This window comes from Magnusiomyces paraingens (assembly GCF_902498895.1).
Source record: "Magnusiomyces paraingens strain CBS 517.90 genome assembly, contig: contig3, whole genome shotgun sequence".
NCBI classification, from domain to species: domain Eukaryota; kingdom Fungi; phylum Ascomycota; class Dipodascomycetes; order Dipodascales; family Dipodascaceae; genus Magnusiomyces; species Magnusiomyces paraingens.
This window is the reverse complement of record NW_022474069.1, coordinates 3,828,619-3,855,797: the sequence shown is the minus strand read 5'-3', so window position 1 is coordinate 3,855,797 and position 27,179 is coordinate 3,828,619. Positions and strand designations below refer to the sequence as shown.

The 27,179-nt window shown below is 40.1% G+C and overlaps 6 protein-coding genes across 6 annotated transcripts; 3 read left to right on the top strand and 3 right to left on the bottom strand.

Moving 5' to 3' along the window:
- Positions 1-6: 6 nt before the first annotated feature.
- Positions 7-3,511, bottom strand: SAPINGB_P004483 (uncharacterized protein; the record flags this gene model as incomplete). The annotated part of the gene is made up of 2 exons (XM_031999198.1): positions 7-3,284; positions 3,400-3,511. 2 exons carry the CDS (start codon positions 3,509-3,511, stop codon positions 7-9), a joined length of 3,390 nt encoding a protein of 1,129 aa, XP_031855089.1.
- Positions 3,512-3,963: 452 nt separating this feature from the next.
- On the top strand, positions 3,964-4,781 carry SAPINGB_P004482 (uncharacterized protein; the record flags this gene model as incomplete). The annotated part of the gene is made up of 2 exons (XM_031999197.1): positions 3,964-3,997; positions 4,111-4,781. 2 exons carry the CDS (start codon positions 3,964-3,966, stop codon positions 4,779-4,781), a joined length of 705 nt encoding a protein of 234 aa, XP_031855088.1.
- Positions 4,782-5,001: 220 nt separating this feature from the next.
- On the bottom strand, positions 5,002-7,698 carry SAPINGB_P004481 (uncharacterized protein; the record flags this gene model as incomplete). The annotated part of the gene is made up of 1 exon (XM_031999196.1): positions 5,002-7,698. The coding sequence occupies one exon, from the start codon at positions 7,696-7,698 to the stop codon at positions 5,002-5,004; it is 2,697 nt and encodes an 898-aa protein (XP_031855087.1).
- A 7,382-nt stretch (positions 7,699-15,080) lies between these two features.
- Positions 15,081-17,360, top strand: SAPINGB_P004480 (uncharacterized protein; the record flags this gene model as incomplete). The annotated part of the gene is made up of 1 exon (XM_031999195.1): positions 15,081-17,360. One exon carries the CDS (start codon positions 15,081-15,083, stop codon positions 17,358-17,360), a length of 2,280 nt encoding a protein of 759 aa, XP_031855086.1.
- Positions 17,361-17,431: 71 nt separating this feature from the next.
- On the bottom strand, positions 17,432-18,550 carry SAPINGB_P004479 (uncharacterized protein; the record flags this gene model as incomplete). Its single annotated transcript, XM_031999194.1, has 1 exon — positions 17,432-18,550. One exon carries the CDS (start codon positions 18,548-18,550, stop codon positions 17,432-17,434), a length of 1,119 nt encoding a protein of 372 aa, XP_031855085.1.
- Positions 18,551-18,996: 446 nt separating this feature from the next.
- Positions 18,997-26,401, top strand: SAPINGB_P004478 (uncharacterized protein; the record flags this gene model as incomplete). The annotated part of the gene is made up of 4 exons (XM_031999193.1): positions 18,997-19,005; positions 19,061-19,116; positions 19,171-19,311; positions 19,369-26,401. 4 exons carry the CDS (start codon positions 18,997-18,999, stop codon positions 26,399-26,401), a joined length of 7,239 nt encoding a protein of 2,412 aa, XP_031855084.1.
- Positions 26,402-27,179: the final 778 nt, after the last annotated feature.

The following is a 27,179-nucleotide window of genomic DNA, read 5'->3' as shown; positions in this document are numbered from 1 at the left end:
ATATACTTATAACCCATCCAAATCATCAATAACCCCACTGGCCACTGCGTATTTGGCAACAACTCGCTGAACAGACCGATACCCGCCCACAGCAACCACAACCTCTTTCAACAACTTTTCTCCATCTTCACCCTGACCACGGCTTCGTGCATACAACTCCCCCAATACTTCCTCAAGCTTACCAGCCTCGCCATCGGCTGCAAGTCGTTGCGCGTACATGCGCACATAAACACTATACTCACGCAACGAGTGCGCTGCCAGCGCAGCTGCAACCCGAGTTTCCAAATGTGCCGCAGATACAAACCGTTCAAAGTGTTCGTAACCGTCCTTGACCATGCGCCCGCGCACCAGCCGCTGTAGTAGCTGCACGCGGGCTCGGTTGGCAGTAGCCGCCGCGTTCGTGCTGTTTAAATTGCCACCTCCTGTTAACGCCCCAATCTGCAGCTCTGCACTTGTCCGGCTCTCCAATAAGCTCACAATGCCAACCTCACGCGTAGTAGATCCTCCCAATGAGCCCTCTGCACTTGTCGTGTCCCAATACTGTGACCCGGATGCCCACCACGAGTCCGCCACACGCGTCCATGTCTTCATAGCATCGTCATACATGTGCGAGTCTCCATTTGACAGTGTCACAGCCACGGCTCCTGTTGGTGACACAGTAGCACGCACAACCTTGGGCCCACGCACCACTCCATCGTCGGCACAACGACTTCCGGCGTCGAGTACGGGTGCCAGCGACACACCGGCCAGGACTGCGCGCCGTGTACTCACGTCCCATACGTGAACAAGTCCTACAGCTGTAATGGCGAGCAGGTGAGTACCAGAGCTTTCCATAAACGCAAGAGGGGCGCCTAGAACTAGCGCGGGGAACAGCCGTCGGCCGTGTGGCGAATAAACGTAGATGCACCCGTCCTCAGTGGCTACAGCCCAAAAAGTGTCTGCACCTCCAGCTGCCAATTGTGCATAGCGGGGCAAATAGTCGGTAAAGATGGGGCCTGTAGATGTATTTCCACCAGCAGTGGACCCGGCAGACACATTTGTGCTTGATCCGTTAGTAGATGTTGTTGATGCAGCTGCTGTGATATTTCCAGCTACGGAAGATGCTGCCGCGCCTTCTCGTGTTACTGTAATTTTTGCCGTGGTAATTTGTTCGCCTCCCTTGCCAGCACTACTATTGCGTGCCTCAAGCACAAATACAGAGTCTGAGTTTGATAATGTCCCTTGATCGGTAGTGTTGCCACTACTAGTGCTGCCATTGTTATTGCTGTTGCTGCTGCTGTTGCTGCTGCTGTTGCTGTTGCTGTTGCTGTTGCTGTTGCTGTTGCTGTTGCTGTTGCTGTTGCTGCTGCTGCTACTACTATTACTACTACTACTACTACTATTGCCACTGTCAAGAACTGACCGTCGTGCAAATACTGTGCGCACCTTAGGCACTGCCAGTCGGACTTGGGCAATTGCTGAGGCTGCAGAAAGTAGTGGTGGCCGGACATACGTAATTTCCGTGTATGGTCGTTGTTTTTTAGTAATGTGTGAGTTTGCACCTGTGGCTGCATGGCCACCAGTGCCATTGGTCGTTGTTGAAGATGTTCCTGCTGCAGATCCGTTTGTATTTGCGGATGATGACCCATTGGTTGCACCGGTTGATCCGTCACCTCCGGATTCTTCCAGAACGTCGATCCGTCGTTTGGTTCCAATAAGTAACGACGAAATGCCACCCTGAGGAAGCGCATTGGACGGTGGAGCATAGTCTACAACTCCAGGAACACCCCGAGTATTGCTGGATGTGTGTGCGGAGGCGCGCTGTGGAGGTGCACGGGTGCTTACTGAGGACGCACTCGAAATCAACATCGGGGCTATACGTTTTTTACCGTCTTTGGTAATGGTAACCTTTTGCTGCAAGACAGGTTTAGGGGGTGGTGCAGGGGCCGGTGGTTGTTCTTGTTTGACTTCTTTGGGTTGATCTTCCTTTGTGTCCTTTTTTTTAGTAATAGTTTCTGGTTCATTATTGGTATCAAAAGAGTTTGAAGTATTAGATGGGTTAGATCCCATAATACTATCCAAAATGGAATCCTTTTTCTTTTCATCACCAGCCTCTTCTAGCGCAAGCATTCCAGTGGAACTTGGAATCTGTAGAGCCTCTTTGCCACCACCATAGCGAGTGAGTTGGACAGCATTTTCCTCGAGCGGCATGGTCCAGCCAAGCTCGCCAGGATCAAACATTGCCACAAGAATGGTACCATCAAGTGAAGATGCAAACAACTTTGACCCGTCGGCAGACCACGCGATATCGGTAATAGACTTTTCAGCAACATTACGTGCAACTAAGAGTGGCCGTGGATTAGAGGTATTCCAAATGGCTAAAGTTTTATCTTGACCAGCAGTCGCAATAACAGTGATTAAATTTGCAAATTGTTGGGATTGTGATTCTCCATCATCATCATCATCTGTTTTCTTTTTCTTTTCCAAGTCAATTTTTTCAAGAGAAAATATACGTGGACAAAACGATGCCACTTCGCAGGGGGCATCATGACCCACAAGACTAATATCACTGTCCCATGTTCCTCTATTAATAATGGTGACAGTTGTCACAGGACCATTGGTAGCATTTGCAGCTGCAATGTGATTACCATCTGGAGACCACGAGCATCGCCGGTAATATGTAGACAGTGGGGATCCTCTAAAAGGTGCAGCAATAGTAGCTTCGATTGAAAACATGACTTCGCCAGATTGAGCGTCATGATGGTATCTTATAATTTTAACAGATCTATCGTCAGATGCAGTTGCAAAGTATTTATTTGCTGGGTCGAAGGAAACGCCCTTTACATGGGATTGATGGGAATCAAATCGTTTTAGTTTCTCAAAAGTTGTACCACTCCATATAATTACACCAGAATCAAGTCCCACAGTGACCAAAATACTTGAATCAGGGGCCCAGGCCAAATCTTGAACATCATTATCGTGACCTATAAGTCGTTTACGTGCAACCCATGTTTCACTATTGGGTGGGTCAAATGAAGAGTTTCCAGATGCCGATTGACCAAACTCAACAGCAGCAGCAGCTCCAGAACGAGTTTCATCACGTTCCCAAATTAAAACCACACGGTCATCGGACCCAGAGGCCAAATACCTTCCACAAGGTGAGAACCGAACAACGGTTACTGCACCAGTGTGTGTTGACATTGAACATAGTTGATGTTTATCAGCAAGTGGTGTTTTTGGTGATTGCTCAGGACCAGGAGCCGAATTGTAGATTGATTCCGTAGACCAGATTCGGACCTTGCCGTCTATAAGAATGTTAGGAATGATTTAAAAGAGTGTAAAGGAATAAAATAAATAAATAAAAAAATGAAAAATTAAATGAAATAAAATGAAATGAAATGAAATGAAATTATGACTTACCGAGACCGCCAGAGGCCAGACGGGTACCGTCGGGGTTCACATGAACAGAGTATATTTCGTACGAACGGTGTTCATCTGAATGGACGAGCCACGACGGCTTAACCAGATGCATTTTTATAAAAAAAAAAAAAAGGGTGTTTGGTTGTGAAAGGGTTTTGGAGATGTTTAAAAAAAAAAAAAATTAATGGTGGTTGAAAAAAAAAAAAAAAATGAAAAAAAATTCTTAATGCAGTCACTCATTAACACAAACACACACACCCACACACACACACACACACACACACACACTTACGATTCAAAAGTCTGGAGGTTAGGTTGTATCGTGGGGGAAAGAAAGAAAGAAAAAAAAAAAAAAAAAATTAAAATTGATATGATTACCCTACTTTAATGACGCGTTTTATTTTATTTTAATTTTTTTAATTTAAAATTTTTATGTATATTGCAGCTGCCACCACCACCACTACCACCATAACCACCAAGAAAATCTTACGGGATACTTTTTTAAAAGTTTACAAAGTATCACGACAAGAATTTAATAAAAAAAAAAAAAAAAAAAAAAAAAACATGCAACAGGGAAATGAAGACTCTGATTATTCGGGTAAGTTAGAAGGGTTAAAAAAATAAAATAAATAAAAATAAAAGAAGAAGAAGAAGAGATAAAATGAATAAATATATATATTAATATATGGAGATATTCTAATGATAACGTAGAGGACTATTGGATTGAATGGTTTCTGAGCATCAAGGGGAATGAATATTTCTGTGAAATCGATACTGAATTTATTCTCGACAAATTCAACTTGACAGGACTTAACACCGAAGTTGTTCATTTACAAATGGCAATAGATATCATTACCGATAACTTTACACATACAGGACCTGAACTTAGTGAGAAAGATCGAGAGAAATTAGAACATTCAGCTTCACATCTTTACGGATTGATCCATGCACGGTACATTGTCACATCGCGAGGGTTACAACGAATGATGGAGAAATATAAGAATGGAGACTTTGGGTACTGTCCAAGAGTACATTGTGAAAAGGCTCCTCTTCTACCGATTGGTTTACATGATATGCCCCACCAGGCCTCGGTTCGGTTGTACTGTCCCATGTGTGAAGACTTGTATGTACCGCGCAGCGCTAAACATGCAATGATTGATGGCGCGTATTTCGGAACAAGTTTCCCTGGTATGCTTTTCCAAGTACATACTTACTTGGTTCCGGAAAAGACAACGGAGAGATTTGTGCCAAAGATTTTTGGTTTTAAGATTCATGAGCATGCAAAGTTGGCGAGATGGCAAGAACGCAAGAGAATTGAAATGGAAAAGAAAATACAAAAGTTTGAGCAGATTAAGGAAAAGAAAAAAAATAGTGTAAATTAAAAAAAAAGAAAAAAAAGTTTTAAAAGTTTATTCGAAAATTAAACATATTCAAAAGTGTAAAAAAGATATACAAATTATTATTAAAATTAAATGATTATTATATTATTATTATTACTATTACAAATACTTTTCAAAACAAAAACAAACTAAATATTACAATGTTCGGAATAGAAAATATGCAAATTTTTAAATTATACACACCTCAACAAGAACAAGACCTTTAAGAAGCCTTCTCGTGCTGGGTAGAGACACGCTGCATGGCAACGAGGAAGTCCTCGACAGTGCGTTGAGGAGGCTTCTCCTTAATGCCTTTGCCGTGCATAAGAGAGTCAAAGGCAACAGAGTCTTGCATCAGGTAGTAGAGACCACCGAGAACGCAGAAGATACCAAAAGAGTAAATCCAGACACGGACAACAGTAACCATGGAGGTGTCCTTAGACCACCAACCGAAAACACAGAAAATGGTAGAAATGACATCGACGCAGGCAACGGCACCAGCAAGCTCCCAAGAAGGAATGGAAGACCAGAAAGGACCATTGGCACGGGTAACGAAAATGAGCCAGTTCTCAGTAAGGGAAATCTGGAGGAAAAGAATACCATCACGGTGACCAAAGTTCTGAATGATACCGCCACCACGAGTAAAGGTGGTAGTAAGGACAATCCAAGAGCCAATAGCAAGAATAATACCGAGAACGACAGACATACCCCAGAGAGTGGGAAGATTCCACTTGACGGGCTTGGGGGAGTAGGGAGCGTTATCATAGGCAATAGCAAGAGTGGCAACATCAGCGAAAATGGCAATGAAGACAATAAGGTTAATATCCAAAGACTCATCCAAAATGGCAATCCAAAGACCAAGGAAAATTTCCAAGTGGAGGGAAAGAGCAATACGGTAAACAACGTAAGCATACATGCGGTGGAAAATCTGGCGGGAAGTCTTAAGAGCATCAATAATGGCAGAAAGACCAGGAGCAAGGAAAACAATATCAGCGGCAGAGCGAGCGGCATCAGAAGCACCCTCGACAGCAATACCAGTATCAGCCTTCTTAAGAGAAGGAGCATCGTTAACACCATCACCAGTCATAGCAACAAGGTAACCACGCTTTTGGAGAATCTCGACAGCATTGTACTTGTGCTGGGGGAAAACCTCAGCAAAACCATCGGCAGCCTCAACAAAGTCGTAAACCTCAGAACCAGGCATGTCACCGCCGCCACCAAGACCAAGACGTTCAGCATCGTAAATGTTAGTACCAAGACCAAGCTGACGGCAAGTTTCCTTAGCAATACCAACGGCATCACCAGTAAGCATCTTAATCTTAAGACCAAGAGACTTGGCCTCGTTAACAGTGCGGGCAGTATCGTGACGAGGAGGATCATAACAGGGCATAATACCGAGAATCTCCCAGTGGCCTTCACCACGCTTGCGGGCAACACCAAGGGAACGGAAACCACGAGAAGCAAACTCAGCAACCTTATTCTTGTAATTGTTCAAAACATCCTCAGGAATGGCATGGTCTTCCTCGACAGTCTTCAAGACGAAAAGAGGAGCACCCTTGATACATGTGATGCGCTCGCCAGCGGGGGACTCAACAACAGCAACAACCTTCTTAGAGACGGGATCGAAGGGGTGGAACTCAATAACCTTGTACTTGGTAAGAGTAGACTTGGCACGGGGGTAAAACTTAAGAGCCTTAAGGAAAGCACGATCAATAGCATCAAGACCCTTCTTAGAACGGGAAGCGGCAAGACAGGCAGTAAGCATGAGATCGTCAGCCTCAACACCGTCGACAGTGTAGGGTTCAGAAAGAGTAAGCTTATTCTTGGTAAGGGTACCAGTCTTATCAGAACAGAGAATCTCGACACCAGCAAGAGACTCAATGGCAGAAAGCTTCTGGACAATGGCCTGCTTCTTGGCAAGGTAGGCAGCACCGACAGCCATGGTGGTGGTAACGACAGCGGGGAGACCGACGGGGACACCAACAATGGTAATAGCCAGAGTGTATCTGAGAATACGGACAATAGGATCAGAACGGTAAAAGGCAGAAGTCCAGACAACGAGAAGGGTAGCAATGACGAGAACAAGGAGAATGATACCAATACCATTCAAAACTTCAGTAAAGTGACCAGTACCAGCAGAGGCCTTGTTGACAAGGGCAGCAGCGCGACCAACGAAAGTGTTATCACCAGTGGCGGTAATAATGACAAAGCCCTCACCACGCTTGACAGTAGAAGAAGCATACATGTTATCACCACATCTCTTATCAACAGCAAGAGATTCACCAGTAATGGCAGATTGATCAACCTGGAGGAAGGCACCGTCAGAGACAATGCGGCCATCAGCGGGGACAATGGTACCTTCTTCAACCTGGAGGATATCACCGGGGACAACTTCAGGAGCAGCAACTTCTTGGATGCGGCCATCACGGACAACAACAGCGCCAAGGGCAAGAGTCTTCTTCAATTCCTCGACAATGGAACCAGCCTGGAATTCTTGAATGAAACCGACAGCAGCGTTAAGACCCAAAAGACCGAGAATGACACCGAAATCGACCCAATCTTCAAGACCGGCAGCAAGAACAGCGGCAGCCTCCATGACAAACTGAATGGGACCGATAAAGAACATGATAAACTTAACAATGAGGGATTCTTGTTCCTCAGACATTTTATTCCAACCAAACTTCTTACGTCTGTGTTGAACTTCATCAGAAGAAAGACCGACAGCAGGGTCAGTCTGGAGGAGTTCTTCAGGAACTGGGCGAGCAGAGTGGCCAGCGGCAGCCTCTTCTTCAAAAACGTCTTGGTCACCGGCATCGGATTGGAGTTCTTCGATAAAGGCGTCAATGTCGTCTTCTTCCTCGTCGGCGGGGGCAGCCGGGAGCTTTTCGTTAGTAGGCTCCTTAGGATCGAGAGAGGCCATTGTGGAATTGGCTTTAAAAGGATAGTTATATGTGAGGGGAGGGTAGGATGAGAAAGATGATGGGGTTGTATAAGTTGAGATAAGAAAAGAAAAAAAAAAGAGTTGAGATTTTTTTTTTTTTTTTTAAATTTCTTATTAACTATATAGGAAGGAGAAAAAAAAAAAAAAAAAAAAAAGAGGAAAGAATTTCTGTGGGAAAATGGGAGATTTTTATACTTTTTTTTGTATTGGGCCAAGCAGCGCGTGTTTATATTGGTGGGCAACCTTTTTAATTTCGCGTGTGTGTATATTTTTTTTTATTTGTGCATTAAAACGTTAATAAATAAATTAATAAATTAATAAAAATAAATTAATAAAAAATAAATTAATAAAAATAAATTAATAAATAAAAATAAATTAATAAAATAGCGGTATTTTTTTTTTTTTAGTCTATAAGGGGGAGGGGAGGGGAGGGAAGGGAAAAAATAGATTTTTTTTATTATTTTTTTTTTTTTATTTTATTTTATTTTATTTTAAATACAAATAATAAAGCAGCCATCAACATATCAACATATCAACATATCAACATATCAACATATCAACATATCAACATATCACCATATCACCACCAACCACCAACCACCATAATTAATAATAAAAATATATTTGTTACATTAAATTGTTACATATTTTGGCCTACCTAATTAATGGTTTATATAATAAAAATAATAATAAAAATAATAAAAATAAACAAAACCATTAAAGGAAATAGATGGACAACCATTAAGCAGCCACCTATTTAGGCAGCCATGCACACCCCAAAACGGTAGATTATACAATGCTTAGTCAGAATATCCACTGCGACAAGCACGAAAAGAGCTATTGGCGGCACCCACTGCGCCGGTTGTTTATGGCCTAAAAGAGTCTAAAAGAGTGCTGCTGCTGCTGCTCTAAAAGCTGCTGCTCTAAAAGCTGCTGCTCTAAAAGCTGCTGCTCTAAAAGCTGCTGCTCTAAATGCTGCTCTTTAATGCTGCGTTTGATATCAAAAAAAAAAAAAAATGAAGTAAAAGAAGAAGAAGAAGAAGAAGAATAGGAAGAATAAGAAAAAGAAAACCTGTTTTAGGGAGTTTTGATAGAATACAAAAAAAATAAAAAAAAAAAATAATAATAATAATAATAATAATAAAAAACAACAGAGAGAGAATGAAAAAAGGTGGAAAAAATTTTCATGTTGTTGTTGTAATAATGATAATGATAATGATAATGATAATAATGATAATAATGATGATGATGATGATGATGATGATGATATCTGATGGTGATAATGATAAAAATTAAATTTTATGTTGAATTGTTGAATTTTATTTTATTTTATTTTATTTTATTTGAAAATATCATTATTATACTATCCCGATAAAATAAAATAAAAAAAAACACACACACAAAATTCTCCCCAATGATTAAATCGGAACAGTTGATACACGGATTTTTTTTTTTTTCTTTTTTTTTTACTATTTCTGAAATAGCATTGATCGGAGGTTTTTTCAAAAAAAAAAAAAATAATAATAATAATAATTTTTGAATTATTTTGTTGATTGATTAATTGATTGATTGATTGATTGATTGATTGAATTAATCATGATTAATTGATTGATTGATTGATTGATTGATAGAGTTATAAGTTTTTTTTTAATTGTATATAATAAATATATATATAAACACAGTGAACCTATTAAGTTACTTGGGTCATTGGATTTATTATCTATATTAATAATTAATAATAATACATATATGATGATTCTACTATTACTACTTTATCTGGATGAAAAGGAGTCTCTAATATTGAAAAAAAAAAATATATATATATATTGTACCCACTAATTTATATATAAATAAGTAAACAAATAAATAAATATAAATATAATTGTAATTGTAAATGTCCATTAACAACATCAGATTTCAATATTCAATATTCAATATTCAATATTCAATATTCAATATTCAATATTCAATACTGGCTGCTTTATGTTGTTGTTGTAGTTGCTGCACCTCTTTTTTTTTTTTTTTTTTTTTTTTATCAAATAAACAAATAGTGGCTGCTTCTTTTTTTTTTTTTTTTTTTTTTTTTTTTGTATTATTTTTGAAAATGTTTGGAATGCATCTTAGCAGCATCCAGAAGCAGCATTTCCTGTTATTAATATATGATATATTATAACAACAAATAGATAAATAAATAAATAAACGGTTGTAGTTGGTTTATTCATTCATTCATTCATTCATTCATTCATTCATTCATTAATTCTTTCTTTTTTTTTTTTTTATAATATTACTGTAATAATATTTATATATATAAATAAGGTGATGACATTTAAAACATCATTGATTAAACCCAAAGTTGCTGCTTCATCACAATGCGGCCACTTTTTTTTATTTTTTATTTTTTATTTTTTATTTTTTATTTTTTATTTTGAAAATATTTTTATTAAAAAAAAATTCAAAATAAATCAAATAAATCAACAAGTAGACCGAATGAATAATAAAATCAAAACAAACAAACAATCAAAACATCAAAATATGAATTTTTTTTTTTTTTTTTTTGATTTTTTTGTTGTTTCTTTTTAAATTCCATTTTTTTAAATTTTTCTTTTTTTTATTTCTTCTAATAATTGACTATTCTTATAAAATAATTTCGAATTTTCATATATTAAAATATAAAATATAAAAAAATAAATTTAATAAAAAATAAATTTAATAAAAATCTTTTCTTTTCTTTTCTTTTTTTTCTTATATATATATATATTTAAACATATACAAAATATAAATACGCCATACAAAAAAAAGCCGCACTTTTGATATACCCGAATGTCACAATAAAATAAAAATAAATAAAATAAATAAATAAATAAACAAATAAAAAAAAAAGTTCCTTTTCTCTCTCCCACCACTACCAACAACAACAAATAACAACAACAAACAACCCCCTCCTTCCTTTTTCTCACTTTTTTTTTTTTTTTTTTTTATTCGATATATCCTTTCCCTTCCCTTCCCCCCCCTCTAAAAGAAAACTTTTTTTTTTTTTTTTTTTTTTTTTCTCAAGTCCGGAAATCTCCAGGGTAGGAATCGCCGAACTAAAAAAAATAAAATAATGACGGCAGTAATCGGAAATTGAAAAAAAATAAATAAAATAAAATAAAAACAAATATCATTTATAAATATAAAAATAAAAATAAAAATAAAAATAAAAAATATCGGACCGACTGGCCAATGTTTTGGTTAAAATATATATTTATATACTCTACTTTATTCATCATTTAAAAGAAAGACTTTATATAAAGAATAATAATAATAATAATAATAAAAAAAGCAATCCAATCTTTAGTATATTATAAGTACTAAATACTATAATATACTATAAAACAAATATAAAAATAAATATATATATATATATATATATATAAGTTCAGTACACTGGCAATCGTAGACCGCGGGGGTCGGCGTACAAATGATGACGACCCTTTCAATTTTTTCCTCTCTTTCTTTCTTTCTTTTCTTTCTTTTCTTTCTCTCTTTTTTTTTTTTTTTTTTTTTTTTTTTATTTTTATTTTTATTTTTATTTTCCCCCAGGAAATGTACCATTGAGAGATACCCAAAATAAATATTTAAAAAAAAAAAAAAAATTTGTGTATGTGTATGTTTTGTATGCTACAGCCATTATACTTGATGGTACTATCAAAGATACTCTTAAGGTTAAATTTTTTAGTTTTATTTTCTTTATTATACTTTGTCTTGTCTTTTAATATCTTAATATTAATATATATATATATATATATATATATACTCAATGGATCTTTTCTCAAGTCTTTCTTCTTCTTCTTCTTATTCTTCTTCTTCTTCTTCTTATTCTTCTTCTTGTTTTAAAATTAAATAAATTGAAACCTGAATTATAAGAAAAGTCATTACAGAACTAGTCAACAGGAATAATAAAAAAAAGACAACAAAAACTTATCGTTTTAGTTCCTTATAATAATTATTATTGCAAATCTTAAAGTTTCAATTATATGGTTTTAAAGTCTATTATTATTGTAACATTAAGATTAAATGCATGTAAGCATCTGTAGATGGATGAATACTAGTACTACTAGTAAACTAAAGATTAGATATATATATATATATATATATATATATATTTATATATATATATTTATTTATTTATTTATCAAATCTGATTCCTTCCATTGTCCTTTGTTTCTATTTTCTTTAAACTTATTCACGTACTTTAAATATAAAAAAAAAAAAAAAATTTAAAACGGTCTCAAAATAAGTTTCAAAAAGTTTCTACTCTTTTTTTTTTTTAAAAAAAACTATCTTCTTATTCATTCATTCATAATTAAAATTTTTTTTTTTTATATTTTTTATATTTTTTATATTTTTATATATATTTTTTTTTCAAAAAAATAAAAGAAAAAAAAAACCCTAATTGCTTATCTATAAATCTATTTTGTCAAATGATTAACCAATGCTGATAAAGATATTTTATCCAGTGTTGTTATCCCAAAACAAATAATAATCTTTACTATATAATTTCTATTTAACTCTCATAAATATATCTATATCTATATTTAATATTTAATTTATTTTAATTTATTTTATTTTCCTCCTCCCCCCCCACTTATCTCCTTTAATTTGAGCCCTCCAAACGGAGGTTTTTAAGCCGACCCACATAGACTTATTGAAGTGGATCAACTAAATACTTTAGTTTAAGTACCTTATGGAAAGATGGAACCTTTTTTTTTTTTTTTTATATAACCGATTTTTTATAAATTTAATTTGTTTCAAGATAAAAAAAAAAAAAAAAATTGCCTTTTTGTACTTCTGCAGGGTTTTTTTTTGTTGTTTCTTATTCTTATTCTTCATCATCATCATCATCTTCTTCTTCATTTTCATTTTCATTTTCATTTTCATTTTTCATCTTTATATCGGGTCTTGTTGTGTAACATAAATAGTTGTAATAATACACTTAATGACATCATCAAAAAATGTCTTTTTAAAAAAAAAAAAAAAAATTATCAAATCCTCCGAATCTCTTTTCAAATTTATTTATTTGAAATACTTTTACTGGTAAAAAAATTTTAATTTTTTTTTTTTTTCTTTTGTCTCTTTCTTCTCCCCTTGTCCTTCCCTTCCCTTCCTCTAAATCACCAATCATTTCAACTCCTGCAACGGCAATGAGTTGCGGGCCATCATCACCCATTGTGCACCATTTTGACCTGTGCAATATTAAAAAAAAAAAAATCTTACATTGCAAATAAATAATTAAAATTTTTTTTTTAATTGCCGAAATTTTTCTCTGCGCATGGAAAAAAAAAAAATAAACTAACTAGTAACACAAACCGTTTACTTCCCTTTCCGATCAAACCGATTTTATTTAAAAAAATTTTTTTTTTTAATTTTTTTTTTGGCGACTACAACGAGCAACTAGATAAGCTCTATGATTCAATGGTAGTAGTCGACTTGTTGCAAAAAGGGAAAAACCCACGGTTGTGATTTGAACGATTACGATGAAAAAAATTTTTTTTTCCTTTTTTTTTTTTTTTTTTCAATATTTTGGTCGTCGTTCAATATAAGCAACCTTTTTTTGTTTGTTTTGTTTTTATTTTTTTGTCCATAAAGAATTTCAATAATTTTTTTTTTTTCAAACGGAGAGATTGAATCAATCCGAAATTAATTATAAATATTTTAAAATATGATCAATTCAATAGACCCAATTAAAACCAAAAAAAAAAAAACAATATTTCAATTAAGATATATTATGTATTACGATATTTATTTTATCTTACTATTGAAAAAAAAAAAAAAAAATATGGGAAAAATTTCACTCAAATAACGGTTTTCTTTGTGTTTAGTTATAACTAATTACAAGTATAACTTTTTTATTTTTATTTTTTATTTTTTTTTTATTTCATTCTAAATTTTTTATACACCTTTAGTAATAACTCTTTATAAAATCATTTCCTCTTCCTCCATATTAACTAAACTCCATACAAAAATCTCCAAGACTTTAAAATTTGAAATAAATTTGAAATAAATTTGAAATAAATTTGAATTAAATTTGAATTAAATTTGAATTAAATTTGAATTAAATTAATAGCTTAGTAAATAACAAATTAATATTTTAGAAAAGAAATTGAATGTATATTTATTATTATTATTATTATTATTATTAATTTTTTTTTTTTTGATAATAATAAAACTTGTAAAATAAATAAATTCTTGGCTCTAATCTAATCTTCAAATTTCAAATTTCAAATTTCAAATTTAACATTTCAAATTTCATCATTGCTTCTTTTAGGGGAAAAGAAAAAAAAAAAAAAAAAAACCGTTGCATAGAAATTGCGCCGTCGCAGGGGGGGGGGAGTGAGAGAGCTTAAAAAAAAAAAAAAAAAAAAAAAGGAAATACTCAAAACGTGTCTATATGTTTTAATGTTTTAAAAAAAAAAATATTAAAAAGAAAAATTTAAGAGTCTATAACAACCGAGGAAGATGATAAAACTACTATTTATTAATTGACTTGTTTGTGATTTTAATCAATTAACAATTCCAAGTTTTAATGGGGGGTCTCGGATTACATAAAAAAAATCGGACTTTTTTTTTTTATTAAAAAAAAATAAAAAAAAATAAATACCCCGAGTCTTAACTAAAACTAGCCATTTCATCAAGTTTCGCAAGTTTCTTTAATTAATTAAGTAGAATTGTGTTTATGATTTTTGAAAAGTCTTTTATTTAATATTCTTTAATTTTTTTTTTCAAATTTTTTTTTTTTTTTTTTTAAATTTTTAAATTTTTTTTTTCAAATTTTTTTTTTCAAATTTTTTTTTACAATATTCAGATTGGACTTTCCAAATTGTTGATATATCGTTACCCCTCAGACAAGTCAATATTAATATAGGTACTTTTAAAAAAAACTTCTAAAAGACAACCGATTGAGTTCTTGCAATCACATTATGACTTTTATTATATGATCATTTTGGGGAATGGCTTAAATATCTCAAAGAAATAACCGCTCAACCCCTCAACCATGTGAAAATCTTGCTTACTTACTTACTGCCAATTTGGAAAATTTGGAAAAAATTTTTCATTTTTTTTTTTTCTTGTTGCACCCACAAATGTTGCAAACTTCTGTTGCATAAAAATATGTTGCACTCTTGTATTACATTACACTTGACATTTTTATTACATCTTTCACTGACATCATCCATCTCCACAATCCTTCTTCCCCTCCAGCAAAAAAAAAAAAACCTCCTTTTGTAAATCACAAACTTGGCCTTTTCGTATTCCCATCTATATCAGCCATACAAGGTCACAAAAAAAAAAAAAAATCACACAAAAAAAACTACTACAAAATAATGTCAAACCCTCCATCCCCAAACGTAACTCCCTATGCTTTCCCTCCTGTCCCATCATCAAGACCCCCTTCAATTATGCTTCCTGTAGAAGAATCGGATGACGAAGAAGAATCAGCAATTATAGACTCATACTCTTCGACCCCTTCCTACAATTTAACCACAACCTCCCATCATAATCATAATCATAACCATCACCACATCTCTACACCTTCAGCACCATCCTTTTCTAAAAAACGATACTCAAATGTTTATGAAAATGTCTCATTATCTTCCTTAGCTGCAGCTGCTGCTAAAGAACAACTTAATGCAAACTCAAATAATCTCCTAGAATCCCTCTTGGATCCTCCAACTTCCTCCTCCTCCTCTTCTTTTTCTTCTCTCTCAGCATCTCACTCTTCATCTTCACTTAGATCCAATTTCCTCCACCCAAAAGCTTCTACATCATCTCTTAGAGCCCCATCTCTTGCCCCACTTGTTCCTCCATCTGCTCCATTTGTTCCAGGTACTGGCCATCGTCGTACAGTCTCTTCCTCTTCATCAATCTCTTCTCTTTCAACTGCTCCCTTTGCTTGGCCTCAATACAATTCTGCATCTACCACTCCAAACCAGCCTTCATTCCCCTCCTCAGGTGCTAGCCCTTATATGGCTTCATCATCTATTCAAAACTCTTCAGTATCACTCTCTCAATTTGACCCAAACTTTTTACCACCACCCCCAATTCCACCATTTGCCGGATCTTCCTCCTCATCTCAACAACAACAACAACAACAACAATTACCACAAAGTGGATCTTCTACACCAAACTCTTTCAGGCCTGGCCATTCAACCCACTCTTCAATTTCTTCAACTTACTCCCTTCCAATGCCTCAATTCCCAGGTTACGAATCAGCATCAGGATCAAGACCAGGCTCCCCAAGCGGAATCGTCCCTCCAGCTCGCCCCGTTTCCCCAGGTTCCCAAGCTTACCAGCCCTTTAATTTCCAATCAACAACTATGGCTCTTGGTGGCCCCCCTGTATCAAGAGCTAACCAGCGCCGTGGCCACAAATACAAGCATTCCTCCGTCTCCCTTAACTTCTTCAAAGAAGATGTTAGAGTCCCCCTCCAAATTCCAGCCTCTCTGCCCATCCCTACTTTTGCTGAATGCCGCCAATCCATGTCCAAAGATCAACTCATCCGTCTCCTTTGGGGTGTCTGCCATCTCTACATGGCTTTCCTCATCTACGTCATTGAATCTCCCTACACTGCATTATCTGCTCTTGCACATCTTTTATTCTACGACGCAATGGGCGCCTTTCTATGTGCTTTTGTCGACATTCTTGGCAACTTTGACGTGTGGAAACGCTCCTCCGTCCATCTCCCCTTTGGCCTCGAAAGAACAGAAGTTCTTGCTGGCTACGCTCTAGCAATTTCTTTAGTCTTTATGGGAGGTGACATTCTCTCCCATTCTCTCCAAGATATTATTCAAGCCGTTTACCTAGGTGACTTTTTCGCCGCATCGCATGGACATGGCTCACACCACCATGGCCCAACAGACTCAGACCCTGCTGCCATTGTCATAAACTGGCGCAAAATCTGCTTCCGTGTCATTCTCGGCATCATTGCAACTATAGTCTCCGCAGTAGGCTTTGATAACCATTCACGCATTTCCCGTGCCCTCAAAAGCACAAACGCTTCTGCAATCTCGTCCCTTCCTTGGATCATGAGCAATCCTTCCCACTTCATCACAGTAACTTTCTCCTTCGCCATCCTACTCTACCCAATCGAGTCTCCCTTTGTACGTAGAGTCATCGATACTATACTTACCCCCCTCATCGCAGCCTCCATGTGCTATGTAGGTTGGATCCTGGCAAAATCTCTAGGAGGAATGCTCGTCATGTCGTTCCCAGGTGAAAATCGCACGGATCTAGTTGAAGAACAAGTCCTCAAGCTTCGCTTCGTCACAAAATGTTCCGAAATCAGTGTCTGGCAGGTCCATCACTCGGTGTGGCTCGCATGCATGAAAATTGAAATGAACGGTGGCTCGGAATCCGACGAGCAATACGTCAGAGAACAAGCTGCAAGACTTGTAAAGGAAATCATGGAGGACCACCAAGATGATGAAGAAGCTCACAATCTTGACCAAAACGGATTCAATGAATCCGGACACCGACGAGCTCCCTCAGAAGCTAAAACTTCTCTGGCAAGAGTTTTACGGCCGCTCCGGATCGGCAAGCAACAGGTATATGCATACAGTGATCAAACCCGCTGGGAAGTCACCATTGATATTACTCGAAAGTAGACAAAGGTTAAATATAATAAATTCGTACAGTATTATAATTTTTTTTTTTTTTTTTTCCCCCCCAAAACCTATTACAAACCCTGAGAAAGAGAAGCAAATTTGTCAAGAGCCTCCCGAGCTCGCCCAGACTTGATGCTCTCTCGAGCAAGCTCCACGCCATGCTTAAGATCCTGAGCAGTACCTTCCACATAGGCAAGTGCAGCTACATTCATCAAAACGTAATCAAGCACGGGGTGGTTTTCCTCGAGCTTGTTGTCCACAAGCAGATCAACAACTGCCGCATTTTCCTGTGGAGTCCCCGAGCGTACGGTATCAAGAGTGTGCACCGGCAGCCCAAAATCGTTGGGGTGCAGGTAGCTGGTCACAATGGCATCCTCCTCCGACACAGTGGGGTCCGAGTTGACGGTCCAAACTTTGGTTGTTCCCGCAGGCGAAATCTCATCGAGTCCCTCGGTTCCCCAAACCACCATGGCCCGCGATTCAGGGCGCCCAGCCTGCTGGTTTGTGGCACGAATGGCGCGCGCAAAAACTTCACCAAGAGACTCTGCGTAAACACCTACAATACGTGCACACAGCGGGGCAGGGTTAATGAGTGGTCCCAGAATGTTAAAAATGGACGGAACACCTAGCTCTTTACGCACAGGTGCAATGGTGGCCATAGCTGGGTGGAACACGGGCGCAAACAGAAAACAGTACTGACTTTGGGCAAGGATCCCTGGCGCAGTTTCGTTCGTGACATTGGCCAAGTTAATCCCGAGAGAAGCCAATAGATCGCCGGCCCCAGATGCAGAGGTCGAAGCCTTGCCGCCATGCTTGCACACACGCAGACCGGCACCCGCTGCAACAATAGAAGCCGTAGTAGATACGTTAAATGTGTTCTGGCCATCACCACCGGTACCCACAATGTCAACAAACCCGTGGTCCTTGAGGTCTTGCTCGAGGGTGTCCAGCTTGCGCGCGGCCTGCATCATGCGGGCCACAGCAGCAGCAATGAAGTCTGGTGAATGGTCAAGGCCGGAACCGCGGAGAAGTGCAAGAAAAGCAGCAACTTGAGTTGTAGAGACGGAGTTGGAGAGAATATGGCCAAGCACTGTGGCTAGGTCAGCTGGGGTAAGCTGGGGCGGATGCACAATGAGTTTTGTGAGATACGGTGCGAGATTTGTTTTTTGTGGGGTTGTTACTGAAGACATTGGTGTGGTATAAAAAAAAAAAAAAAAGGAAATGGAGAGAGGAGGAGGAGGAGGTCAAATAAAGATAATAAAGAGTTGGAGTCTATGGATCTATGATGATGAGGTTTAGAGATGGATTGAATTAGAGAAATGGATCTATGGAGTTGGGTTGAAAAAAAAATAGTGAAAGAAGAGTTTATGTAAAAGGCGGCTCGGTGACTTTTTTTTTTTTTCGGCGGTGGTGACTCAGCATTCGGAGGTTTACGTTTTTTTTGCCAAAATGTCCACGTGACTTATATATATTTTTTCACTCTACGAATAAAATAAAAAAAAAAAATTCCTGAGCAGCTCCACCAAAAAACTTCCCGTTGAGAGTTGCCCAAAATCACATCACCAAACTATCCAATATTAACCAACTAATACCAAACTAACGAAACCGTTCATTTAAAACCATTTTATAATTTAACATGTCTGCGGTATGCTATTTTTAAATTATTCATCAAATACTGAAATGCTAACACGCTTGTTTAGCCACACATGGACCGGCTCCGGCTTGAGGCCATTGAAAAGCGCCGGCAACAATCAAGGTATGTGTATTTGCTTTGAATGTTAAACATTCATACTAACTAACTATACAAAAGCGACGTTATCAAGTCTCGAAAACGGAAGCTATCTGATTTGTATTATCTTACTCGATATCCAACTTATCCTATAAACAAGTCTGGTGTACAGACTGACGAAGATAGCCTGATGGCGTTTCTTGAAAAAAACGATCTTGAAAGGTGAGTATTCCAAGACTTTGTTTATGAACTATTTCTGATAAACCATATTTTCCATAGTGGCCATGTTTTTGATGAATCCACGTTGCCTGCACGCGCAATAGTCCCCAATGAAGTTCTGCTCCCTGCAAAACGCGCTCGCGCGTTGTATTCACCTACAGCCACCCCGTCCTCTTCTCTAAACTCTCAGGCCCATCCGCCTTTGGTATCTTCTCATCATCTGCCACAGCATTCACAGGCTTCTACGACAGGCCAGAAAGTTGTATCACAGAGTAATGTGCGTAATGTAAACACAAACGCGCAGCATCATACCACTGGTTCTGGTGTTAACGCGGGACAGCAACAAAGTGGAATCAAGACTCCTCAGCAGCATATTATACAAAAACCGCAGACACAGATGCATAATTTACAGCAACAACAAGTACATCAAAAAAGTCCAACCGGTGTTACACAAAACCCGCGACAACAACAGCTTAAAGCGCCAACATCTATCTCAACGGGCCAACAAGCCGCAGGAAGCCACATTTTGTCGGCAAAACCCAACTCTGTTCAAACTACCCCCACACAACATTCTACAACAACAGCAGCAACTACTACCCCCACCACCAAACCTGTCCCGACTACAGCAGGCCCTACTTCGGCCCCGGCCACCACTACGTCAGCTTCAGCAACAGTTGCTGCATCAGCTCCTGCTCCTGCACCAGCTTCAGTACCCGTACCAGTATCGGGACCGAGTTCGGGACCGGCATTGGCAACGACTACGTCTGGGGTTTCAGTTTCAGCTTCGGCTGCTCATCCGACATCTTCGTCTTCTTCTGCACATCCCATTTCTGTGCCAACAACAGTTCCAACAACAATGTCAACAACGGCGCCAACAACAGCGTCAACACCGGCATCAACAGCAGTGCCAACAGCAGTGCCAACAGCAGTGCCAACAGCAGTGCCAACAACGGTGCCAACAACGGTGCCAACAACAGTGCCAACAACAGTGCCAACAACAGTGCCAACAAAAGTGCCAACAACAGCGTCGACATCTGCGTCGACAGCAGCGTCAACAGCAGCGCCAACAGCAGCACCAACAGCAGTACCAAAAACAGCACCAAAAACGGCACCAAAAACGGCACCAAAAACAGCACCAGCAGCCGCTCCTTCAATTCCAGCAACAACAACACAATCCACAAAACTTGCAGCAACCGTTGCTACTAGCGGTATGCTTAAAAACATGGCAGCAGCTGGAGCTGGCGGCGGTGCGCAACAGAAACCTTTGGCCAATTTACCCAAACAGGTTCCACCCAGTGTAGTTGTAAGCCCTACAGTAACCTCTGCAGTTGGAGCTAGTAATCAGCAGCCAGGCCAATATATACAAACTCAATCTCAACCGTCTCCAGCAAAACCATCAACAACCACGGTTAATACTAGGCCCAGAGCACCGCATCAGCAACAACAACAAACGAGCGGAACAAATGTGCCGGCGAAAACAGTTGCAGCTCAGGCGGCAGGTTCCTGGACCCATTTGCAAGCAAATTCGACGACTAAGGTTCTTGCGCGCGGGCCGCCGGGCGGTGCGGCGCAACCACATCACCAACAACATCCGCAGCCACAAGTGCGCGGGCCGAACAGTATCCAAGGTTCAGCGCCAATACCTGCAACACCTTCAAAGACAACAACCACAGGAGGACCACACCCTCAGCGCGCGTCTGTTCCACCAACACCCACACAAGCTCTCGGTACAGTTCCTTCTGCCACCACTCTTCCACGGGCACAGTCTACACCTGCGTTACTTGCAAAGGCTGGAATAATCCAAAAGCCACAGCAATTACAGCAAAGTGTGCGTAATGGACCCGATATTAAGGTTGGTGCACGGTCTGGGCCTGCGACAAATTTTGTACCCACTAAAGTTCAACAGCAAGTCCAACAGCCTCAGCAAAAGGCAGTTGTTATACAACAGCAACAGGCAAGTGCAGGACTTGCTGCCAAAAGTGGGACGAGACCTGCAGCAGGGTCTGCGGCAGTTTCAGCAAAAAACATGGTGCCCGTTCCGTCAACAACAGCTACAAACACATCGGCTCCGGTAACCACTGTGGGGGGTTCTTCGGCTTCTGGGGCCATCACATCAGCAAGCACATCGGGACAACACGCTTCTAAGGTGGTTGTAGGACCAGCTCCAGCAACTATGAGGGGAGCTCTATCATCATCAGCTGCCACTTCTGGGCCTATCAACAAGCCGACTGTTGGCGGTTATGCGGGGGCAGTAACAAGCTCTGCAGGCATTAACAATCTCCATGCGACGGCTGGTCCGAAGGCAGTGGTGGCAACTGCAGCAGGATCAGGAACGGTTTCAACTGGAGGAGTAACGGTAGCTCCAGGATCGGGGGCCCCAGCAGGAAACAATAATGCAAACCTGCCTATGAGAGCCAAATCTGTAACTACTGCTAGTGTTCCTATTAGTGCCACTGGTATTGGTTCTGGAAATCATGCTTCTCAAAAAACAGGATCTACTGTAGTTGCAGGGGGATCTCAACAACAAACAAATACTGGGCCCAATGTGGCCAAGAATGGTGGTGTTGCGACAGTCTCACCGCAAACCACGGGTAAACCAAACGAGAATACAAAGCAAGGTGAACTGGGTCAATCAACTACAAGCAAAAATCTGACAACCACAACGGCAGGTGCAACAGCAGCTCCGGCACCAACAACAGCTCAAGCCTCAGCCACGACCTCTGCACCCAAAGTGCGACCAACCGTTGCGCACATTCCAGTCACGCGTACTACCCAGTACGTGTCGCGGGAGGAGTTTTACAAGCGGCAGCCGTCAATCCACCAAATGCGCCAAAACGTGACTGTGCCAGACCAACAAGTACCGTGGTACACAAACCCCAAAACTGTCGACCCTGTTACTGACAAGGATTCCGACGTAAAGATTTTGGTTGTGCCCAACCGACTCCCGGAGACGGTGCACGGGAGACGCCAATTAACCTTGCCGGAACTTTATTACACAACGCAAGCACTACCTGTTGTCAAACTTCTTCCAGCTGCACATAAAGCTCTAACTACTGAAACGTACCAATTATCGTTCTTGGAAGCCAAGCTAGCAGTGGTACATGTGCGCATTGAGGAACTAAAACGCCTTGACCGCTGGAGTTTACGACAGCACGCCAAATTTAGGGGGCCTCTGCGGCTCAAAATTCACTGGGATTTCCTAATGGACGAGATGAAGTGGTTGCAACAGGATTTCAGCGAGGAGCGCCGGCTCAAAATTGCAGCATGCTTTGAGCTGTCGCAAGCAGTTATGGATTACTGGGCCTTTGGGAAAGATGTTTGTTGTATTCGAACAAGACCGGTGACACACTTGGATGACAAGCCGCCTATTAAGCTGTTTGAAGTTGATTCTGATGGCGATGCCGTTATGGAGGAGGATTCTCGAGCTGACTGTAAGGGTAAAGTCAAAGACGAGGAGGAGCCCAAGAAAAACCAAGTCAAAAAGGATGAAACCAAAGAGGAATCCAAATCTGTCGAGAACAAGGACAAGGCCGACAAGGCACTAGCAATGCAGCAACCCCTGAAAGAAGAGGACTCAAAGGTGGAATTAAAGGTAAAGCCAGAGGTAGATCAAAAGGTGGAGGGAACCAAGGAGAACAAGGAAAATGAAAAAAAAAACGAGGCCATTAATGCAGCCGCTACCACCTCTGGCACAAAACACAGCCTTTCAGAAGATAAGTCTCGAGATACTAATCTGCAGCTGGCTGCACCACAACCATCGCTACCTCCGGCCACTGAGGCCACTTCGACCGCTTTTGTAAAATCAAACAATAATGAGGGATCTGTAACAATATCTCTCTCACCCAAGAAGGATGAAGAGTTGTCGAAGGCAACCGGAATTGGAGGAAAAGAAGCAGCAGTAGCAGCTAAAACAACAATAGCGGCGGCCTTGACGGAATCCTCCGAAGCCTCCATTCTTCCAGACAAAGGTTACGCCAAGGAAAAAGGCCAATCTGCTAATGTTGCTCAAAGTGATACTACTGCTGCTTCTGTCGACCCCCCAAAAGAGCCTGATGCTGCACCGCAGAACAATGCAAGCACGGCTGGAAGCAACAATAGTAACAACAAGTCCGAAAATGGCAGCGGCAGCAGTGGGTTACAACAAGACGCAAAGAACATAGATGCGTCACCAAAAGACATTCCAGAGACGGAGAACTTGGGAACTCTCATCAAGCTCGAAGAAACCATAGACGGTGATGGCGACGTGGATATGGTAGATGCCCCCAAGGAACAACAAGTCAAAAGGGAACCACAAAATGAACAGGAGCCAGTCGACCCTTATCAAGTCAAGGTGATCCCTAGTGAAAGCCTCTATGCCGGGCTTATCTTTAAGGACGATGAGCCTGATGTGTCACCGGATGGGACTATGACCATTACGCCTAAAGATTTGCACGAGCTGCACGAAGCTAATAAGGTTGATTCGTTGGTACCCAAGAGCGTGTTTCTCCATGATAAAGGCCAATCAGTACGCGTGCCACTTAAAATGTTTATGTCACTTGATAACATGGACTCGGCATCGCGTGAAATTTTCAACAGCTTGCCTCTTCAGAAACCTATTGAGGATGTTAACACACCATACATTAGTGAGCTTGAGTCGCTTTCCATAAACTCTGTCACTAAGTTTCTTGCCGCCCCAGATCTTAATCCTACTTGGCAAAAGCTTATTATCGAGGTCGACCCTAAAGATAAGAAGAAACTGGATATTTCTAAAGAGGAAGATGAGGAAGACTTTGATAATGGTGAAGGTGCAAATCCATCTCAGAAACATCCCTTATTTCAGAGCGAGCAAAACAAGCGGCAGATTCACATTCGCGCTCCACAACCTCCTAACCTCAAGTATCTCGAGTTCATTCGTATGCCAACCATTTGGCTGCCGCAGGATGACCAGAAGCTCATTCGTGTTGCGCGTGAGTTTCAGTTCAACTGGCAAGTAGTTTCGGCAACTTTTTCTAACGATGCAACTCTTGGGTACACTTCCATCACTGAGCGACGTACCCCATGGCAATGCTTTGAACGTTGGCTCCAATTAAATCCGGCCTTTTCTCTGACAGAGCTCAAAGGTCCTTATGCTCAACAAGCTGTTTTGTGGATCAACAACTCGGTCAAAATGCAGGCCCACACCAAGCACCGTATTTCGCCCATCGGAATTGTCAACACGGATTCGCTTCCTCGTGGCCACTCTCGTTTGCGCTGGGCAAGTATGTTTGAGGCTATTCGTAAGGGCATGCGTATTCGTGAAAGCGCCATTCGTCCTCTCAACCAAATTGTCCGCAAACCGATTCAACCAATGGAAAACACTCAGCCAGTGTATACCCCAGAGGAACTATCTCAGTTCAAATATAAGGCTGATCACCAGGCCAGCGCGCAGTATGCACAACGAGCTCAGCAGAACCAGATGGCAGCAGCAGCAGCAGCAGCAGCTGGGGGTCGTGCTGTGCCTGTGCCACACCCAGGACAGCAACAACCCATAGCCACACCACAGACTGGTGCTACCGCGGTAGCTGCTGCACCAGTCTATGGGGTCAATAACACATCTGTTGCTCACCCTGTGCCAGGAACACGAGTCATTAATGGTATCACAGTTCCTGCAGCAACCGCCTTGCCCAATGGTGCTATTGCCAATCACCGCGCAGTGCAACATGTTACAGGGCAGCAACCAGTTGCTCAGTTGCAACAGCAGCAGCAACAAATGCGCGTCGCTATGGGACAACATCAGCAGACTCAAGCTATTCCTGCTGTACAGGGAAATACTGGAGCTCCACGGCCAAATACTCAAGGTAATTTCCACCCGCGGATTTCAGCTGAGCAATACGCGCAGTTGTTGCAACAACAAAAATTGCGTCAACTTCAGCAACATCAGCAAGCAGCAGCAGCAGCCCAACAACAAAAGCTGCAGCAGCAGCAGCATCAACAACAACAACATCAGCAGCAGCAGCAGCAGCAGCAGCAACAACAACGTGTGGTTCAACAACAGAACCAAGTTCAATTGACGCTACAGCAACAGCAACAGATTCAAATGCAACGAGCTCAGCAGCAACAACGTATTAACGCAGCAGTGGCTGCAGCGGGTACTACACCAAATCAACAGCAACTGAATTACCAACAAATGATGCTTCACCAGCAACAAAAGGCACAGCAGCAGGCCAAACAGGCAGCAGCAGCGACAGCAGCCGTAGGATCGCCCACGATATCTACAGTACCTTCACCTGTGAATAACACAGCAAGCCCTGTGGTTGCATCTACGTCACCGGTGGTTTCTACCACACCGACACCTACTTCAGTAACATCTCCAGTTATTGTGACAAGCCCGGCACCTACACCGACTCCACAGCAACAATTCCAGGTGTCAAATTTGTCGCGTGCTTTTCAGTTTTCCGCCCAGACTCCTCAAGTGCAAACGTTTATGAACCAAATTGCAGAGCAGAACCCGTCACTGACTCCCGACCAGGTTTCCCAAATTGCAAAGACTCAAATACAGCGAATCCTAATGCAACAACGCATGATTAGCACCACTGGTTCAACCACTAATGGTACTTCAGGACCGGCTTCTGCACCAGCAGTAGTTGCTAGGGCTTCTGGCCAGCATCCGGTGGCGGTCCCACATAGACAAGCAACATCTGCACCAGGCGGGCCAGTTGCTGGGATGTTTGCGGTGAATGCCAACACACGCAACATTGCAGTGACAGGACAACAACAACAGCAACGTCCAGGAACTACGGTTCGTACGACACCTTCACCGGTAATGCAAACAATTCGTGCGCCAGCTGTACAACAGCAAGGTACATCTCCAATTGCAGGAACATCGCCGGGGATTGCGGTTCGACAAGTTGTAACGAGCGCAGGAGTGAGATCGCCAGCGTTGGCCACAGCAGGAGTTGCAACTCAGCCGCAGCCGCAGCCGCAGCATATTCATAAAGTTGTTCAGCAAGTAGGAGGAGGACCTGCTCGTGTGGGCCAGCAGCTTGCAGGGAATAAGGTTGGTTCTGGAGTGCCCAGCAATTCTTCGACACCGAAACCTGCCTCTGCCCAGTTGCCATCTGGGACTCCCAAGTGATTGTTATTAATTTTTTAATGTATTTTTAGGAAAATGAAGATGATTAGTTAAATATTTACAATTTGTATTATTCAATTGAAAAATTTATTTAGATGTTGGATTAAATTCCAACTTCCAAAAAGTTTCATAAATCGCGGCACCTTGGTTAAACAAAGAACGAAAGAGTGATGGGCCAATGGTTTAGGGATAAACCAATCCAATAATCGTTTCACCATGACTCTTAGCAGAATCGAAATAAACTTAAGATCTCAGAGAGTGACATAGGAAAAAGATTGTGGAAAATGAAACATGTATAATCTATCGGGATTGATTAACAATCAAAGCATTTTTGAAAAGTCGTTAAACAGATTGCTAATAATGTAAGAGACCAAATGCATAAAGTAATTGATTCTTCTCATAACCAGAAAGTTAAGCAATAATTGAGGATAGTTCCAGTGAACGTTAAATTGAGATTCAAGAGGACTCAATAAAGTGGGAGTTCTATTTACATAAGGACAGTTAATTTTGAATAAAATCAGATACTAAACGATTTGAATATATTTCAATAAAAGTTAATAAATGTTCATATGGATATATATCCATATGAATATATTATCAAGAGACTGAAGAAGCAGATACATTTAGAGGGTTGAAGGGTAGAAAATGAAATGATAAAAGACTTTGAAAATGAGAAAAAGGAAAGTTCAAGGATCAAAATTCTAGTCCTAACAAGTGAAGAAAATATTATAAGAATAAAATTGGCTGAATTTTGAATAAGTGTGATAAAGCATAACAATAA